The 20,261-nt window shown below is 41.4% G+C and overlaps 1 protein-coding gene across 3 annotated transcripts in view; it reads right to left on the bottom strand.

The window, feature by feature from the left end:
* LOC745251 (deleted in malignant brain tumors 1 protein) overlaps positions 1 to 19,843 on the bottom strand; it is a 70,295-nt gene extending 50,452 nt beyond the window's left edge. The window contains exons 1-10 of one of the 3 annotated variants that reach the window (XM_063782231.1): positions 19,446 to 19,843; positions 19,237 to 19,308; positions 14,981 to 15,049; positions 14,646 to 14,714; positions 10,105 to 10,152; positions 7,121 to 7,150; positions 5,360 to 5,431; positions 4,233 to 4,380; positions 1,535 to 1,725; positions 195 to 224 (exon numbers count right to left, since the gene is read on the bottom strand). In XM_063782231.1, coding sequence (XP_063638301.1) covers positions 195 to 224; positions 1,535 to 1,725; positions 4,233 to 4,380; positions 5,360 to 5,431; positions 7,121 to 7,150; positions 10,105 to 10,152; positions 14,646 to 14,714; positions 14,981 to 15,049; positions 19,237 to 19,308; positions 19,446 to 19,548 — 832 coding nt within the window. In that variant the 5' untranslated portion in view covers positions 19,549 to 19,843. The remainder of the gene's footprint in view (positions 1 to 194; positions 225 to 1,534; positions 1,726 to 4,232; positions 4,381 to 5,359; positions 5,432 to 7,120; positions 7,151 to 10,104; positions 10,153 to 14,645; positions 14,715 to 14,980; positions 15,050 to 19,236; positions 19,309 to 19,445) is intronic. The other 2 variants (XR_010147061.1, XM_063782232.1) reach the window with 2 other exon arrangements.
* Positions 19,844 to 20,261: the final 418 nt, after the last annotated feature.

The following is a 20,261-nucleotide window of genomic DNA, read 5'->3' as shown; positions in this document are numbered from 1 at the left end:
GGTTCCAGTGTAAATGGGCATCATATTTGTGCAGAAACTGTGCAGACAGAATCTCTCATCTACAGAAGATTTATACAGGGAATTTGGAATCATCTATGAGAGACAGAGCAAATAATGAGAGTAAAAGCACTGGGAGAGGGGACACAAGAAGAAATTAGGGGTGAAATTTGAGTAACAGCATGAACGTGACTCACTGATTAGATGTGGGGTCTGCAACACTGCCTCTGCAAGTACAAGGAAATACATCATCAATAGCCATTTAACATCAATTACGGTGATTTTTCATGATCTACTTTGGTGCACAGAGCATCTCCTTTGTGTTTTATAGCATGTTTCCAAAGCTTGCTTCGTGAGTCAACCTGGCACTTGGTAAAATACAAGAGACTGTTTTGAACAGTGTCTTGGAAAAAGTGGATACTAGTTATTTGCAGTTTCATGAGCTCTGCCCGTTTTCTTTTAGTGGTGAATAACGTAGAACCTTGGATAATTACTGAACCTCATAAGTCTCAGTTTCCTCATCTGTAAAAGGGGAAGAACCATGGGTCTGTGTGAGGATAGCATATGTGAAGTGCTTAAAATGCTGCCTGGCATATAATAGGGACTCAGTAAATGTTAGCTGATATTTTGAGCATTTTGATCACTGTTGTTATTATTGCCTAACCCTGAGTACCCAGCACTTCAACAGGCACCTTTGGCTTAGTCCATCTGCCTTCTTGCCACACACTTTATATATCCTATCTCTAGGCCATGCTGTTACCTCACCTGATGTGCTATCTTGCTTTCTCTACCTATGGCCTAGCCAGCTTTAGAAGCTGTGTGTTCTAAACTGGGTGTGTTCAACACTCTTAACACCATATAATAAAAGATGTTTCTAAAAAGTCCTGGTTGAGTGTATCTTTCAGAACAGTGTTATTTCAGTAAATGGAGTGTTTACCCACAATTCAATGTTTCCTTAGTACTTGTAACCTATATAGCACTCTCTCTCTTTCCTAATGTCTTTTGCAGAGGTGCATGCATATGTCAATTCAGTATATTCTCGTATATTTATCTGTTCTATTGTTTGCCTTCTTCTAGTGTTTCTATTTGTCTTCTATGCATACCCCTTGTGTTTGCCTTAAACTTCCTCTTGGTTGTACATGAGCCTCTCTCAGGCTGAGACTATGATTTCTTCTGCAGGTCCTAAAACACCTACCTAGTACTAGATTCAGAATAACTTCAGAAATGACTTTCTAATGGGCTGACTGTGATGAGATGTTCATGTAAAAGGAAGAAGCTCATGATAAAGCAGCCCATTATCAAGCATTTATGACGTGCCATCACTTTGCAAAGTGTTTTACTTACCTCATTGCATGTAACCCTTACAATAAACCTAGAAAGTAAGGGTTCCTTGTTGTCCCCATTACGCAGGAAAGGAATTGAGGCTGGGAGAGGTCAAGTTGCTTGCCCAAGGTCACAGAGTAAGTGATAGGACTGTGACTCCCTCCCAGCCAGAGAGTCCAGCTCTGGAACTGTTGCTCTTTACCACTATTCTTACCTTTGGGTGCAGAGTAATAATAAGCAATGAAGTTTTTTCCTAGGTTGTTGAAGCTTCGGAAATACACGAGGGTCATTGAGCTGGAGGAGGAGATGTAGGTGGGTTGGAAGCCAGAGCAGGTCCTCCCCAATGACTTTACTGAGGATGGAGGACCGTCCAGGATTTCAAAATATTCATTGGTGCAGTCAAGGCTGGGGAAGCAAACACCATGGATGCCTCTCAGTTTCCTCATTAGAAGACATTTGAGGCATGCTGTGAGACAGATACTTCACTTTGTTACTACAAAGATGTTGGCAATAGAGTAAAAGCGTGGCAATCATTTAAACATAGCATGGGTTCCTTTGATCCTACTTTTTCTAAGAGACATTGCTTTAAGGGAATGGGATTTTAATTGGAAGAGGAAAGAGGAGGCTGGCACGAAATGTGCTCCTGGAAGCAGCCCAAGATGGCAGAGTACTTCACAGCCTAGGGCCAAGGGCAGGGCCTGGGAAATCAAGGCAGTTTCACCATGTGGTGATTGAGGGGCCAGGGAAAAGGGAGAGGCTGCTTGCTTCTCATGGGCTTGCCAGTAGGATGTGGTTCCAAGTTGTAAATAATGCATTTACAAGTGTTTGGCAGTAGACCCACCTAGAGGAAAGTGGGTACCAAATCTTCCCAGCTTGCTTTGTGGAAGTTATCTGATTTTGTCAGCTACTGTTTTTTACTCTGATGTTTTGTTCAGATGTTCCCAGTGCTAGAATCCGAAAACCACTTTCATGCTTCAATCTGATGAGCCATCTGTTCCAAGCCATATTTCGATTAAACAAAATTCAAGCATAATAAATAATTTAACTTGTTCATAGGGGTTGATTTCCACAAAAAATTCACCATGAATTTGTCATCGGTGAATTACCATTTAAAACATTAAAATCTAAAATTTCCTGATTTATTAGGTCTGGGGTACCCTAGAATTTATATCTGTAACCAGCAGTCCAGAATACACACACACACACACACACACACTCTCTCTCTCTCTTTCTCTGCTCTTTTTCTCTCTCACTCATGCACACACACTTATCCAAAGAATAAAAGGTCAATTTCATTTTAATTAAAAATTCATGAAAACTCATAAAAATCATTGTATTTCTCTATACTAGCAACAAACATGTGGACACTAAAATGGAAAACACAGTGTCATTTATAATCACCCCAAAAAATAAAAAATAAAAGAAATACCTAAGTATAAATTTATAAGACATACATAGGATTTGAATGATGCAAATTACAAATAGCTAAAATATAATACCCCATACTAGCTATCAAAGATGTGGAGAAACTGGATCTCTCATATGTTGTTGGTGAGAATTTGTAATAGTCGTCACTCGGGAAAATAGTTTGGTATGTTCTTAAAAAGCTAAATATGTACTTACCGTACAACCTAGCAATTGTACTCTTGGGATTTATCCTAGAGAAACAAAAGCTTATATTCACACAAAAAACTGTGTATGAACATTCATAGAAGACTGATTTGTAAAATTAAAAGACTATAAACAACACAAGTGTCCTTCAGTGGGGGAATGATCAAACTAACCCTGGTACATCCACACAAATGGAATACTTCTCAATAACAAAAAGGAACAAGCTGTTGATACAACAGTTGTTGGAACAACAACAACAACAACAAACCAAATAACTCTATTACAAAATGGGCAAAGGACATTAATGGGCATTTCTCAAAAGGAGACATAGAAATGGCTAATGAGTATATGAAAAAAATGCCCAACATTACTAATCATGAGTGAAATGCAAATTAAAACCACAATGAGATATCACGACAGCTGTCAGAATGGCTATTATAAAAAGAGAAGAAAGATAAATGTTGTCAATGATGTGGAGAAAAGGGAATCTTTACACACTGCTGATGGAAACGTCAATTAGTATAGCCATTATGGAAAATGTTCCTCAAAAAACTAAAAATAGAACTACCACATCATTCAGCAATCCCAGTTCTGGGTGTAAATCCAAAGGAATTAAAATCGGTATGTCAAAAAGGTATCTGTATTCCCAAGCTTACTGCAGTATTACTCACAATAGCCAAGATATGGAAACAATCTATGTGTTCATCAATGGATGAATGGATAAGGGAAATGTGGTGTATATGCCTGTGGAATACTATTCAGCCTTAAAAAAGAAGGATGTTCTGTCATTTGCAACATGGATGAATCTAGAGGACATTATGTTAAGTGAAATATGCCAGGCATGGAAAGACAAACAGTGCATGATCTCACTTTTAGGCAGAATCTAGAAAAGCTAAACTCATAAAAATAGAGGGTAGAATGATGGTTAACAGAGCCTGGGGGTAAGAGTGGAGGTGCATGGAGAGACAGAATTTGGTCAAAGGGTACAAAGTTTCAGTTAGACAGGAGGAATAAGTTTAACAGATACATTGCATGTCATGGTGACTGTAGTTAGCAATGGTAATGTATTGTATGTTCCAAAATTGCTAGAAAAGTAGAATTTAACTGTTCTTTTCACAAAGAAATGGTAAGTATGTGAGACAATGGGTATGTTAATTAGACTGATTTAATCATTCTGCAATGTATACATGTGTCACAACACACATCCTACCCTATACATATATATAATTATTATCTGTCAAAAACAAAATAAGAAAGTTAAAAAGCTACGCAAAGTACATTAGTAACAGCTTAGGACTTACTCAAGATGTGGAAATGCCAGCAGTATATGATCAGATGCATTTGCCTTGATGTCCCACACACAAGTGATGTTGTCATGCATTTCATTCTGTGGGGGATTCCTAATCGCTCCAGATGAGTTAGTAATAATGCCACCACACCGAGATTTTTCTAAATGCAGAAATATATTTTAGAATTTCGATTGTTTGATTGTTCAGTTTACTAATTTTGTAATTCACATCTTTTTTTTAAAAAACTCTTTTTCCAAAAAGGATTTTACTGGTCATGACTTTGTGATTATGTCTTAGGATATATCAGAAGTTATCAACTAGTCTAAAAAGTCTTGCAAACTTAGAAATTAAGGGATAAATGCATCTGAATTTTGAAACATCTCTCATCTCTTTTGAGAATTCTGCCATCTACATGGGCTTGCTGGAAAGAGCTCTTTTTTTTCCTTTTTTTTTTTAGACAGAGTCTCACTCTGTCACCAGGCTAAAGTGCAATCACATGATCTTGGCTCCGCCTCCTGGGTTCAAGTTATTCTCCTGCCTCAGCCTTCTGAGTAGCTGGAACTACAGGCACGCGCCACCATGCCCATTTTTGTATTTTGAGTAGAGACGGGGTTTCACCATGTTGGCCATGATGGTCTTGCTCTCTTGACCTCATGATCCACCCACCGCGGCCTCCCAAGTGCTGGGATTACAGGCGTGAGCCACCGCGCCAGGCCTGGAAAGAGCTCTTAATGCAATATCAGCCAGAACGTTTTTCTCTGGCTAGTTGTGGGCTCTGTAGCTTTGACTTTTGTCCAGTCACTAGTAGTAATGAGTAAAGTACTGCTTCAGTTTTCCCAGTTAATCTGAGCCAATGTGGAGCTTCTGTGTATATGAAGATGACAGAGTCCATCCACTATCAGTTGTAATTTATTCAAATTGCATTCTTAAAAACTCACTGTTAAGTACAAAGAAGTTGCCCTTAGTCATCCACTCCTGGAATACCCCTAATACTGATAAGATTTTGTATCTACCTGTCTGCCCACCTGTCCATTTGTTTCTCAACCCGCTTGTCTGTCTGTTCTGCCTCTCTGTCTATCCATCATTGTCAAATGAATGAAGTTTTTCAGAAGGCATAATACAAAAAGACACAGCTCTACCTGGTGGTGCAGAAGACGGTGGGTGTTGAGCCACTGATATCACCAATGATGTGGGGAGCAGGTTCTCATGGGCTAGTGGTGGGCAAAAAGGAAGGACTGTCATCAGGGAACATCACAACATGGGGAGAGGATACAGTTGCTTCAAGGGGATGCCCATCCCCTCCCAGGATTCAGCAGGAATAATGGTGAGGGGGCATTCTGAGGCCCATGAGCTCAGATCCCTGAGGTCTCCTTTTAGGGCAGAACATGACATTGCTACTGTGGATGAACTAATGTGCACCCTGTGGCAATCAGCGAAAGTGAAGCTCATAGGCCGTTGGCCCCAGGGGGCTGGCTGTCTAGAGGCCATCCATTGGCCAGCACCTCTCTCTCTGTTGCCTCCTCCCTACATATGCCACTGTCATGACTTGGAATCTGCTCTGAAATGGCATGAGGAAGCCTTGCACGGCATGGGAACTGTTTTTGACTGTGGTAGTAGTTACACAACTGGATACAATTACCACAATTCACCAAACTGGACCTTAAAATGGGTAAATTTTATGGTATATAATCAAACTTTAATAAAAAATGAGATGGATCGATGTATGAATACAGAAATGATAGATGAATTTATAGACTCATCATGGAATCTAGGTAGGAGTTCCTCGTTAAATTCTTCAAACTTTGTTGTATATTTAAAAATTTCCATAATAAAATGTTGTAGGGGAGGAAGTCTCCCTTAATTCCTATGACAAATCCTATGTCTCTGGTTTTTGGCAACAGTTTCTTGCTTTCCACAGTGGCACATGCATTATGTAGCTAGACCATGTAGCTGCTTACTCTCTCTTTATTAGTCACAGAAAGCCAAAGGCATAGAATTTTAGGGAACATAGAATCCAACAAGCCTGTTCTAATGATGAGGAGACTGAAGGCTAAGGTCATTCATCCAGTGAGAGGCCAGCCTGGATCAAATTCCTGCAGGCCAGACCCTTACCATCCCTCACACCTACTTCCTTAGGTCCACATGTGCCCAAAACAAGCAGCCATTGCTGCATGAGTGCTGCTGGGTAACAGGTACCCTTAGGCATTGCCCTATTCATGCCCTTATTCAAAGCTCTTTATTGTCCCTACTTTCATGAAGAGGAAAATAGGATGAGAGATAACATAACTTGGCTGAGGTTATGTAACTGAGGGTGATTATATATCACATGTATCTCTCCTGTTGGAGTATTAACCCCATTAAAAAAATAAACAGGGGGCCAGGCGTGGTGGCTCGTGCCTATAATCCCAGCATTTTGGGAGGCCAAGGTGGGCAGATCAGGAGGCCTGACGTCAGGAGTTTGAACGCAGCCTGGCCAACATGGTGAAACTCCATCTCTACTAAAAACACGAAAATTTGCCAGGCGTGGTAGTGGGCGCCTGTAATCCCAGCTACTTGGGAGGCTGAGGCAGGGAGAATTGCTTGAACCCGGGAGAGAAAGGTTGCAGTAAGCTGAGATAGTACTGCTGTACTCCAGCCTGGGCAACAGAGCAAGACTCTATCTCAAAATAAAAAAAAAAAAAAAGAAGAGAAGAAGAAGAAACAGGGGAGTTTTGACCACCGCTGTATCCCCATCCCCAGTGCTTGGCACAGAAGTTGGCACAGGGTAGACACCCAGCCAATATCTGTTGCATGAATAAATGATGCTGGGAATCAAATAAAGATCTGATTCTAAACCTCACAATCTTTTTTACATCAGGGTAAGTCTAGTATTTGACACTGAATGTGACATGCAGTCCTACCTGTAGGCAGAGCAGCTGTGGAATCAGCACCTGTCAACATAAAGAAGAATTGTGCATGTTATCTTGTCTTCATTGGCAAAGGTTTATTGGGAACTTCCTACATTTAGGGAGCTTAGGGCAATGGAAAGGAGAAAGAGGCAGAGGCTTTGCTCTTGAGGATTTTGGCATTTCCTGAGGATTTTAGACAGGACATTGGGCAGCAAATGTTGACTGTCCCAGGATAGCCAGTGCTTCCCCAGGGGCCTCAGGTGCTGAGGAAGGCCCCATGCCCCACAGAGGGGATGTGGCTCAGGATGAGCCAGATTCAACCTGCAGAGCTTGTCATTCATAGAGACATTATTCCAGCTGCAAGCAGGAGAGGACCAGAAAAGACTAGGGAGGACCAGGGGGACAGATCGGTGTGGGAACCTTGGTAGGCTAGGAACATGGAGGTCCTGAACACCAGCTGATGGATTTGGCTTGTTACCTGGATGCCACAAGCTCAAAAGTTTCTGAGGATCATGCAGGTAAGCTAAATAGAGTGGTGGGGAGGTGTGTGCTGTGAAAACTGCAAAGATACTCCATGTCCAAAGGAACAGCTCTTTCTCAGATCCAGCCAGTTAATGTAGTCAAAGGATGCATTGTTCTGTGCCTGAAATTCTGCTTTCACTTATTTATTGTTACAACATGTAAGAATTTGAATTTTTACGTCAAATGTTTTGATTTTTAAATTCATGTTCATCCTGATTTTCAAACTGAAGAGGTTTACCTCTGAGCCTGGGTGCAGCCTGTGAGTCATACTTAGAGATCATTGCAGTCAAGGAGATGGTCAGGCTTATGTAGAACTTGAAAGGCTGTAGGCAGTACCAGTTACCTGCCTGGCTCCACTATGTTCCTGGACTAAGCTGTGGGGTGTGGTTTGTGTGTGTAGAGGAGAGGGGAGTGAAGGAACTAGAAGCAGCCCTCCAAATGAAGATTGACAACCAGCCCCTCACCAGCACAGATGACACTGGCATCCTCCAGGTGCCCACAGTTGTGCCTGGCCCAGCCCCTGTGCACGCACCGCCCCAGGTGGCTCTTGCTGCCCACACACTGCATGTCATCCAGCAGGACTTTCCCAGAGCTTGCCCCGAAGTGGGCTGCCATGGCCTGGCCACCTTGCAGCTGGCGGCACACAACGGCGGCCTCGGCCAGGTCCCAGAAGTCGTCACACACCGTCCCCCACGTGCCCTGGATGAGAACCTCCACGCGGCCTAAGCACCTCCCTGTGCCATTCAGCAGCCTCACCTCCATGCAGGCTCCTGCAGCTGGTAACTGATGGTGGAATTTTAGAAGATGTTGGTGCCTTTGATATAAAAAGGCTTTCTCCCTGAGGTTATCCAAGTAGCTGGGCTGCCTGTTTCCCTGAAATGGCAGCAGCTGCCCACCAGAGTGAAATGCTGGTGGGCAGAAATTCTCCTCTTTTCTCCTCCCATAGGGAATCAGTTCAGCTTAGACCTGACTCCCTGGACTCTGAAGTCAGACTGCCTGCATTTGCATTCCACACCCATTGCTTTCTAACTGTGTGGTGTGGTCCTGGGCAAGTTCCTCTACCTGCCTGATTTCTCCTCTGCAAACATGGTGATAGCAATAATGCTCATTTAGTAGAGTCGCTCTGAGGACTAAATGGGGTAATGCATATAAAATGCTAACATAGCATAGCATGTGCATAATCAGTGTTTAATGAATATTACCACTCTTGTTCTCTGGGACAAGTGAGAAAACATGGTAGGAATTGAGTTATAGTCAGACCAATGATACCTGTGGAACGAACTCAAGACTTAAGGCTCAGGGGCCCTCCTGGTGCTCACATGTCCTTTAAGAGCTGAGGAATATGGGTGAAATGAGAGTGTCCAACAGATAATCAATGCAGCAAAGTCAAATCCTAGATTACCTCTTTCCTGCCTATTCAGAGGAAGACACGGAATAACCAATGAGCTGTGGGGTCTCCTGTGAGTGTGATGGGATGGATGCACCTCAAGCACCCTCACAAGGTACTTACAGGACCCCTGGCTGTAAATCGTTCCTTCAAGCATTGTCCTTCTCTTTGCTCCTAGAAGCTGTTGCTATCCCCAGGACCACAGGCTAAAATTCTATCCATCCTACAGCTCTCCTCCCCTTGCCACCTCCATCGACCCTTCCTGGAATCCCCCAGTTGTAATCCTCTCCCTTCTATGTTCTGTATACCTTTCATGGCACTTCCCATCATCTACATTGATGGTGGTGGCCTAGTGTGTGTCTGACATCCTTACTGGATAATAGACACATTTGGGGCAGGGACCAACAGATGGAGTGGGTAAGAGCATCAGTTTTAGAGTTAGAACAGGGCAAGTTATGCAAGCTCCCTAAGCCTCAGGGGCCTAGCTTGTAAAACAGGAATAATAACCAAGAGGAACAAATAAGATAATGCATGATATAAGCTTGACATAGGGCCTGGTGCATAGTAAGTACTCAGTTAATGTTAGGTGCCATTGCTGCTGCTGCTGTCCCTGTGTCTGACTTCTTTCTGTGCTCTCTCACCATGCCTGGCACATGTGTAAGTGCTCACTAAATGGCCATGGTAAAAATCTGACTACCTCAGTGAATGGAATAATTAAGTTTGTCTCTGTGCGCACGTGTGTGTGTGTATGTGTGTGTGAATATGCACACACGTGCCAGGATAGTCAGGGGACTGGTTGCTAAGAACTTTACATATAGTAACCTATGTAATCCCTAACTATTCTTTTAGGTATTTCACTTAGCTAAGTGATAACATTCAAGTGCAATATACAGATGTCTCACAGTCTATGACTTGGGCAGATATTGCAGAGAGGACTCAGACACTCAATGGGTTCAGGCCGATGTTGGGAACATAGGGGTGGGGTGAGGTCAGAAGAGGTAGGCCAGATGTTCATGAAAGTCCTCTCCAGCCCAATGCTCTAGCACTTTAAGTCCAGGTGTTTGTGTGCCTTGTGGTAGGGGCTTACCATAAATTGTGGGTTTTGTTGCCCCAGGAGCAGCAAATGACTCAGGAGCTGTAACGGAGACAAAACAAGACGGTAGCTAGGATCGCATTTATCATATGCTATCTCTTTGCCAGACACTAGGTCAAATGCTCTGCCTGGGTGACCTTGTTTTAACTTCATGACCACCAAGTAAGGGATGGACTATTTCCTCCTATTTTACAAATGCAGAAACCAAGACTCAGGGAGAGTGAGTTGCTTGCCCAGAAGCTCAGTGCTTTGAAGTGTCTGAACTGGGATATGAAGCCAGGTCTACTTGTTTTCAAAGATCCTAACCCTAACCAGCTCATTTCTTACTGAAACAAGATTCAGGTAAAATAAGGTAACTGTATGAAGTCTAACATTTTTATTGCTCATTTTGTCTTCTTTTCTGATGTAAAAATATGGATATAAGGAGGAAATTAAACTCAGAATTTTTGCTGTACATTCTTAAGTATCCATCCAAATTTAAACTTTATATGTCTTTGACTCTGTACAAAGACAGACATCAGGGACCACCATGATTGGTGTTTATTAGCCAAATTATCTCAGGAGTGAAGTACTATGGACAGAAAGTGTCCCCAGGTGAAAAATATGAAAGTACTGACTTTATTATCTGTGTGACATTTCTCAGAAGACTGATATCACACTTATTTGAACATGTGGTTTAGAATCTGGCGGCAATCAGCCTCATGATTTATTACCAAGCATAAATGTTGCATGGCTTGTATCGACTTCCCATTTTTCAATTCCATGTCAGGTAGTTAGATGTTTGAAATACCGGGATAAACATTGGCACCATTTACTGAGCAACTACTATGTGTCAATATGTTTTCTAAAGGAGTACAGCAGATAAGATGTAAGAAAAATAAATAAAGCTCTTTTGCTTCTTTGAGCCTTAGTTTTATCATCTGAGAAATGGAGATAGTCTCTGTGTTGGCAACTTCACTGGATATTATGAGGATCAAATTAAATCACGTGTATGGTGGCAATTTGTAAATATCAAGTGTCCTGAATCACAGAGTATTATTTTCTTAAATTGACTAACTAGGTTCAATCATGTGTTAATGGTGTGGTTTCATTTCCTGGAAGCTAGCAATTCAGGTGTTACAGATGCCAAAGAAAGGTGACGTTGATCATTCTTCTATACCTTTCAACTCACATATGCAGTAAAGGGCAAGAAAATGGAACTAGTCCTAACACAGACAGGGACTAATATATTCAAGGTAACTTTTATTTTCTTTCCTGATGTACAGAGGTTCCTGCAGGCTTGTACCACTTAGGAAGCTTGGATGCTGCTCTTTGTTCGTAAGAAGCTGTGCGTGCCAGTCCCTGCAGTTTGAGCCTGCAGGTTAAGAAGGCTCTGTGGAGGCAATCACAGAGTACATTGCTTTCCTCAGGGAGGTCAGCGGCATATCTTGCAAGATGAACTAGAAAGAAGACTTGTAAGATGAAGTAGGAGGTGATCTTTGGCTCTTGGTTAAGATCAGTAGAAAATATCCACAAGTGTTTCATCTAGTTAACAAAGGGAAGTTGGTCCTACCTGTTGGAGAAGTGATTGAAGACTTGGCACCTACCAGTAAAGAGAGAACATCTATCATCTATATACTCTCATGTGTGAGCTATCTGCAACAATGCCAATTCTGTGGAAAGATCCTGGGGAATAATATTTTACATCTAAGTGAGGACTGAGAGCCAGTCCTTCACTTGTGCAGATGATGCTGGCATTCTCCAGGTGCCCACAATTGTGCCTCGTCCAGCTCCTGTGCACGCACTGCCCCAGGTGGCTCTCACTGCCCACATGCTGCAAGTCATCTAGCAGGATCTTCCTGGAGCCTGACCAAAAGTGGGCCCTTATGCGGGCTGCCATAGCCTGGCCACGTTGCAGCTGGTGGCACACAATGGTGGCCTCAGCCAGATCTCAGAGATCATCACACGCGGTCCCCTGTGTGCCCTAAATGAGAGCCTCCACAAGGCTTGAGCGTCTCCTCATGCCATTCAGCAGCCTCACCTCCCTCCAGGCTCTTTGTGGGGGCACAAGGGGAAGGGGACTGGGGACTGGGCTCCTTGTGTCAGGATATTGCCTTGATCCTGTTATATTGGGCTCTTATACTACTAGTTATATATATTAATATCTTTCATATACCACAAAATAGTCATGATAATGATAATGACAATACTAATATTTCATAGGGTTTACCACCTTATAGGCACCATAGGAGTGCTTTACAAGTTTAATCTTACTTGACCCTCACAATGAGTCTTTGATATTGCTTTAATTATTTTTTCCTTTTTGCTAATAAAGAAACTGCAACTCAGGGAGTTCAAGTAATCTGCTCAAGGTCATACATTTCTATGTGGCCTTCTCAAATTTGAACACAAGCATTCCAATATGGAACTTTAAATTTTAAATTAAGAACATGAGACTCGACTTGCTACTGAGGAATGAAACATGTTGGTAGAAGAGCTGAGGCAGGACTGGCTTGTCTGTCATAATATAAAAGAGTCTTGGAAGATGTCCGGGGTCCAGGGTCTAAAACTCCATGTGGCCTTTGGAACACCAAGCTCTGTGCCAAAGGGTGGAAGGCGCCCTGCCGCACCACAAATCTAAGCCCAGGGCATAAAACCCCTCGTGGCTTGGATGGAATCCAGGGCTCAGGGCATAAAATCCCTCATGGCCTCTGGAATGTGCACAGACTTATTGGTTGCTCTCCCAGGCTCGTAAACATGTTCTCCATCATCTCAAGCAGCTATATGCCTCAAAGAAAATGCGAAACTGACACAGCTACACTTGATGCACCACTACCTTTCTACCCCCACATCCGCACATCCTCACCATCTGCTTCTTTGTTGATCACCAGTAAATAGTGTAGGCTCCCAGAGCGTGGGGGCCTTTGCAGCCTCCATACCAGCACTGGCCCCCTGGACCCACCTTATGTACTCTTAACCTGTCTTTTCTCATTCCTTTGACTCTGCTGGACTCTGTAGCCCCCACGGCCTGGTGTTGGGTCTGATCACCCCAACAGAAACAGGCACCATAATTTGCAGAATGAAGTAAACTAATTTGTAAAACAGATAAGTTGTATTATACAAAACTACAACATGCAAGACAAATGATCTAAACAGCTTTATAGTCCCATCTATTCCATGATAAAACTATAAACAAGCTGCTTTTAAATAGTATCTTTGCATGGATTTGTGTTTTAAGGACACGACCACTGACTCTTCTAATAACTCACCTGGTTTACAATACTGGTCAATCACTACCATGCTAAAAAGGGTTGTTGGTTGAAAATCTGTAGAAGGGTTTTTTATTTTTTTCCCCACTCACAGCCAGGGAATTTATTCTCTGGAGAAATTAAATCCTGAAGGTCCATTCTTGCAGACATCAGGTGAACTGAGGGTAGAGCTGAGATCTGGACGTGTTAGCTGTCTTTCCCCATTCTGCTGCTGGAAAACCAGCAGAGAGACATCACCTAACTTGCATCAGCTCCTTAGTGCCTCATTCTTAAATGCAAACAGATAGCCAGGAATGCCTGGATCTTTAAGAAAAGTATCCAGCCTAAGAGGCATAAATTAGAACAACTAGAAAAACAGAGAAAAGAAACAGGGACAACAAAAGGAGAAAAAAGTTTTGAGTAGAGTTATAATACGTATACTGAGACAGTTAGAAAAGGTACTGCATCTGTGAAACAAGAACAGAAAGTTATGAAAAAGGAAAAGCCAGGCAATAAGAAAATGCACTTGGAAATTAAAAAATACAATGGCTGAATTTTTTTAAAAAACAAACACTTAAAGGATAATGTTGAATAAAACTTTAATACACAGCAAAAGATCTTAAAATGCAAAATTAAAAACAAATAAATTACAAAATTTAGCTGATCAATATAGGAAATCCAACATCTGTCTAAGGGATTTCAAGGGGGAAAACAGACAAGAGGAAATTATCAAACAAATAATTCAAGAAAATTTGCAAGAACTGAGGAATATGCATCTCTAGACTAAAAGCTTAAATGGAGTATGTAGAATAATGTGTGAAAAAAGACTCAGACCAAGGTAAAACATCATGGAAGCTCAAGACACAAGAACAGAGAAAGGTCCTAAAAGGTTTCAGAGAAAACAAAAGACAACACACAGACGATCTGAAAGACATCAGACTTTACAATTTCTGAATTAAGGTCTTGATGTATCTGGGTCTTAGCAATTAGGTCTGCCAGAAGTTTCTGTCCCTCTAGCATTGTCTCCCTCAGAAGCTTTGGCCAAGTAGAGGTATATGGGATTGGGACCTGAGAGTATGTGCTCAAATCCTTACTCTACCATTTTCTAGTCAATTAATCCTAGGTAAATTAATTTTCCTCTGTCTTTCTGTGTAAAAAAATGAGGGTGGGTCAGGAGTAACTTTACTTGTAGGTTTGTGTGAGCATAAAATGAGATGTTAGTTAAGTGAAAGCATCTACTTCTCTGCTTATCACATCATGGTTGTTTCATAAATGTTAGCTCCTTCACCCATTTTCCAAAAGACTTACCTGCTGGGGGCATGGGTGTGGATGGCAGGGTCATGGCTGTCGTGGCTATGGTTGCAGATAATCCATCACCTGTCATAAGGACAAACAGAAGCATCCCTAATAGTTAGAACATCCTCTAAACCCAACTTTAGAAAGATGAAGATTTGAAAATAGACACAGCCTGAAAGTCACCGTCAAATAGGCAGCAACAGCTCCTGAGTTAGCTTCTCAGAGGCAAGGAGAATTTGCAGGAGTATGATCACACCCAGTGTGGCTTTAGATCTGGGAAGGGACAAGCCTAGGGCTTGGAACACGGTTCCCTTTCCCCATTCCCCACAGAACAAATGCCAACTGACCTGTTGGAAAGGGGGTTGAGGGAAGCACAGCAGGCTTTGTGGTGGGCACAGCTAATAACAGTGCTTGACCTGTGAGTATAAAACAAAGAGAGGCCTTGTTCACTGCTAGATACCTCCTAGCTACACACAGAAGGGAAAACTTCTGACAACAAGCCCAAAGAGAATGACTGGGCTCAAATGTGTCCAGTCAGTGTTTTGGTTGGCTCCCCAAGAGGCAGATTCAGGTAGGGAGGATCATCCACTCTCCCTTCTCTACCACATTCATCTATTGCTAGTTAGAGCATAATGGGATGGAAAATCCAGTACGTTTAGAACTCTCACCTAGTTAGCACATTCTAACCCTTTAAACACCCATAAAATAAATTCTGAAAGGAAAAATTCCTTTTAGGAACAAACCAGATATATTTAGTTAAATGGTTAAAGCTTTTGGTTTATTTCTAGATGTTTGCTGAATTTATTTGAACTCTTAGTAGCTTAAACCATGGGAGGCTCACATAACAAAATAAGCCTCCATTTGTATCCTATTAACTCATAAAATATCATTCAATTACTGTATTGTTTTATTAAAAATCTAAAATAATTATAATAAATATTAATATTTGATAGAATCTACTAGTGAGTATTCAATTGTTCATTACACTATTCTTGACGTATTCATTGTTTTTAATACATTTTATAATAAAATAAACTGACTTCGATTTCCATCTCAGATGTAGTAACTGGTGTGGGAGGTTAAATATTGACTTCCTTAAGCTGTCTATGTTTTACTCCCTGGAATCTGCAAATAGGTTACATGATATGGCAGAAGAGACTTTGCAGATGTGATTAAGGTTACAGGTCACAAAATGGGAGATTATCTTGGATTTTCTGGGTGCATCCAATCTAATTCTCTCTTACAAGCAGAGAATCTTTTCTGGCTGAAATAGAGAGGTATGGCAGAAGAAGAGGCAGGAGATATTTAAAAAGCATGAAAATGACTTGACTCACTGATGCAAGCTTTAAGATGAAGGGGTCATGAGCTAGGGAATGTGAGTGGCTTCTAAAATCTGAGAACAACCCCCACCCAGCAGTCAACAGGGAAACAGGGACCTCAGTTGTACAACTGTATGTAACTGAATTCTGCCAACAACCCCAATAAGCCTGGAAATAGATTCTCCTTCAGATTTCTACTGGCATCTTGATTTTTCCTTTCAAGACTTGAAACAGAACAGCTAAGCCCGCTGGACTTATGACTTACAGAATTATAAAAATGATGCATTGATAGTGTTTAGAGCTGCTAAGTTTGTAGCAGTTTGTTATGGCAGCAACAGAAAACTACCATAATTGGGTACAGATTTACCATTCTACAACTAAGAAATCAGAAAAAATACATTAAATTATGGCTTTCTGATCTTGGACAACAGGCAGCACAGGAGAGCAATCACTAAGAGAGAGTGAATGAACATGGGGAGTCCTATAATTACCCTAGGTTATTAATTAGAGTTCCAGAGCACAACAGAGTGAAGAGGAACCCAGGTGGATCCTGGCAGACTCCTTCAAAAGATAGATCTGAAAATTCAGGGAAAACAAAGTGGCTAGAGTTCACTGGGAAGTACTGGAGGTTGCTCACCTCTCTGCCTACAGAGAGAGCTCCAGAGATTTTCAGAGAGTCTCTCTCAAGTTTTTATCTAAGTACTAATCAGCAGACGTGTGTGGAGCAAATATCTAAGACCAAGGTAAGAACTGCCGAAAAGGAGTAGAGGGAACAATCTTTGGTGATTGCACAGGGATGGGAATAGTTCCTTTTCCTACCAGCCAGAGTGAAACCAGGCAATCCATGAGGCATTCGGTATGGTAATCAGAAGGGTATTTCCCAGTAGTGGGGAAAATTAGCTCCATACTAAAGTTCTCTCTACTCTTGCCTGACAAAACTTAATCACAAGGCTTAAATGGACCAAACTGTTTCCAAGTAACTTGAGTGATTTAAAGTAAGATTGAAAATAAACAATAACTCATACTCAAAATGGTAAATGGCAACATCTGGCATCCAATAGAAAATTGCCAAGGCTGTAAAGAAACAGAAAACTATGACCCATGATGGGAAGAATAAATCAGTGGAAACAGACCAATAAATGGTAAAAATAATATAATTTTTACACTAGAGAATGAAAACAATAATTATATCATACAATCAAGAAGGTAGAGGAAAGATGGAACCTGAAAAGTATAGATATGGAAGATATAAAGAAGACCCAAATTAAACTTCTCAAGAAGAAAACAATAATGCCTGAGATGAAAAATACACTGGATATGATTAACAGCAGATTAGATACTGCAGAGAAAAAAGTAAGTGAACTTGAAGACATATCCAAAGCTAAATGCCATGGGGAAAAAAAAACTAAAAAAAAATGAGCAGAGCACCAGGGAATTGTGAGACAACTTCAAGTAACCTAATGTATGTTTAATTGGAGTTCATAAAGGACAGAAGAAAAGATGGGAACAAAATATTTGAAGAGATAAACTTCTAAATTTGATTCAAAAAAACCCTGTGAACCACAGATTCATGAAAGTCAATGACCTCTAACCAGAAGAAACATGAAGAAAACTATCCCAAGGTATGTTATAACCAAATAGATTAGAATTCATGATAAATAGAATATCTTAAAAGCAGCCAGAAATGAAACATTGTATACAGAGAAAAAAGGTGATAATGACAATAGACTTCTTGACAGAAAGAATGAAATTCTGACAACAGTGAAATAACATATTTAAAGCATTGAAACAAAAAGGTCAACCTAGATTTCTATACCCAGGAAAATTATCTTTAAAAAAATGAAGATGACATAAAGATGCTTTCAGGCACAGAAAAGGTGAAATAATTTGTCACCAGTAGACCCGCACTACAGGATGTATTAAAGGTAGTCTTTCAGGCAGAAGAAACAGGATGCCACATAGAAAAGATGTTTATTATAAATCCTAAAGTAACCACTTAAAATGCAATTATACCTAGCAGACAAAAAAGTAGACAAAATGGAACAATAAATTCCAAAAAAAGAAGACAAAAACGTGGTAAAAAAGAACAGGTAGAATGAATAGAAAACAATTGGCAAAATGGTAAATTTAAACAAATATCACAATGGTAGATTTAAACTTAACAGTGGTGATTTTTAAAATATACTCATAAATTATTTGATATTCCTTCCTTCAAGAGCTAGGGTTTGATTTCCCTCCCTGTGTTTTGGATTGGACTTAATAACTTACTTTTGATCAATAGTATAGAGCAAAAGTTATGACATGTCACTTCTGAGATTGAATTATAAGACTGTGGGTTCTGTCTTGAGCTCTCTCTCTGTCTCTCTCTCATCACTTGCTATGGTGGAAGTCAGCCTCTATTTTGTTCATGGCCCTATGGACAGGGCCATGGGGCAAGGAATTCAGAGAAGCCTACAGTTAGAAGCCATCAAGAAACTCAAGTCCTAAGTAAAAGAGCACATGAGGAATAGAAGACACCAATAAACCATGTGAGTGAGCTCGGAAAAAAGCCTATTCTTAACTGTACCGCTGGCTGACTGCTTGACTATAACCTCATGAAAGACCCTGAGCCAGGACCACCCAGCTAAGCTAATAAGATATGTGACCCACAGGAACTGAGCTAATAAATATCTGTCATTCTAAAATAAAAATTTTGTGTAATTTGTTATACAACAATGGATAATTAGTAAGCTGTATCTGCCAGTCATCATATTAAATATAAATGGTCTAAACACCTCAAATAAAAGGCAGAGATTTCAAATAGGGTTTTTAATAAGCAAAACCCAAGTATATCCTACCTAAAAGAACTCTACTTTAAATTTAAAGATATGGCTGGGTGCAGTGGCTCATGCCTGTAATCCCAGCAATTTGGGAGGCTGAAATGAGTGGATCACTTGAGGCCAGGACTTCGAGACCAGCTAGCTAACATGGCAAAACCCCATCTCTACTAACAATAGAAAAAATTAGCCAGGCGTTGTGGTGTGCACCTGTAGTCCCAGCTGCTCGGGAGGCTGAAGCAGGAGAACTGCTTGAACCCAGGAGGCAGAGGTTGCAGTGAGCTGAGTTCACGCTGCTGCACTCCAGTCTGGACAACAGAGCAAGACTCCATCTCAATAAATAAATAAATTTAAAGACACAGATAGGTTAAAAGTAACACCATGCTCTATCAGGCCGTGCTATCCTGGCTTATGCAAGAGACAGAAATCTTTGCTTGGTTCTTTTGCTTTGGCAAAGATTGAACCAACCTGATGGTGTGTATGATGAAGTGACAGCTTCAGGCTCTGTGGTTGGAGCGAGACCTGGTGAATTGCCAGCACCTGATGATCAAAAGAAAAATCAACATGCTAACATTTACAGTGCCATTTATAATATAATACTTAGTAAAATCAATCATTAAGTATTATTCGAAGGGAAAACAAAGAAGTGACTTCTTGTTAAGAAAACAGCCCCTTACCTGTGCAGATGACACTGGCATCCTCCAGGTGCCCACAGTTGTGCCTGGCCTGGTCCCCACGCATGCATTGACCCAGATGGCTCTCACTGCCCACACACTGCATGTCATCCAGTAAGATCTTCCCAGAGCCTGCCCCAAAGTGGGCCCCTGTGGGGGCTGCCACAGCCTGGCCACACTGCAGCTGGCGGCACACGACAGTGGCCTCAGCCAGGTCCCAGAGATCATCACACACGGTCCCCCACGTGCCCTGGACGAGAACTTCCACACGGCCTGAGCACCTTCCTGTGCCGTTCAGCAGCCTCACCTCCACCCAGGCTCCTGGGGAGGCACAAGAAGTAGGGACACTGGGGAGTGGCCTTTGGTGTCAGGACATTGCCTTAGTCTTATTATGTTGTGCTGATATATTGCTGATGTCATAATACTTATATCTTCCATATGATATTATTTCATAGGAAGAATAATAGTAAGAATAATAATCATAAATTCTACCACTCACATTTCATGGGTGATTACCAATAGCAGGTGCCATCCTAGGTTCTTTATAAGCTTGATCTTATTTGACCATTACATCTCTCTTTTGGGTCTATTATTACCTCTGTTTTTCACATGAAGAAAGTGAGACTCAGAAAGTCCAAGTTAGCTTTCTCAGGGTCAAAGTGGCAATGTGAATTGGAACTGGGTAGTTTGATTAGTATTTTGTACAGCTTTCTAAGGCCAGTGAACTTTGTTATATGTATTTCCCTCCCTGAAGTTACCCTTCTCCTTCCTTCTCTCAAGCTGAGCCCTGTGCCTCAGGTTACACACAGAGTAGAGAGC

The sequence above is a fragment of the Pan troglodytes genome, chromosome 8, assembly GCF_028858775.2.
Source record: "Pan troglodytes isolate AG18354 chromosome 8, NHGRI_mPanTro3-v2.0_pri, whole genome shotgun sequence".
In the NCBI taxonomy this organism is placed as follows: domain Eukaryota; kingdom Metazoa; phylum Chordata; class Mammalia; order Primates; family Hominidae; genus Pan; species Pan troglodytes.
The sequence above is the reverse complement of the archived record's forward strand: the minus strand, read 5'-3'. Positions and strand labels throughout refer to the sequence as shown.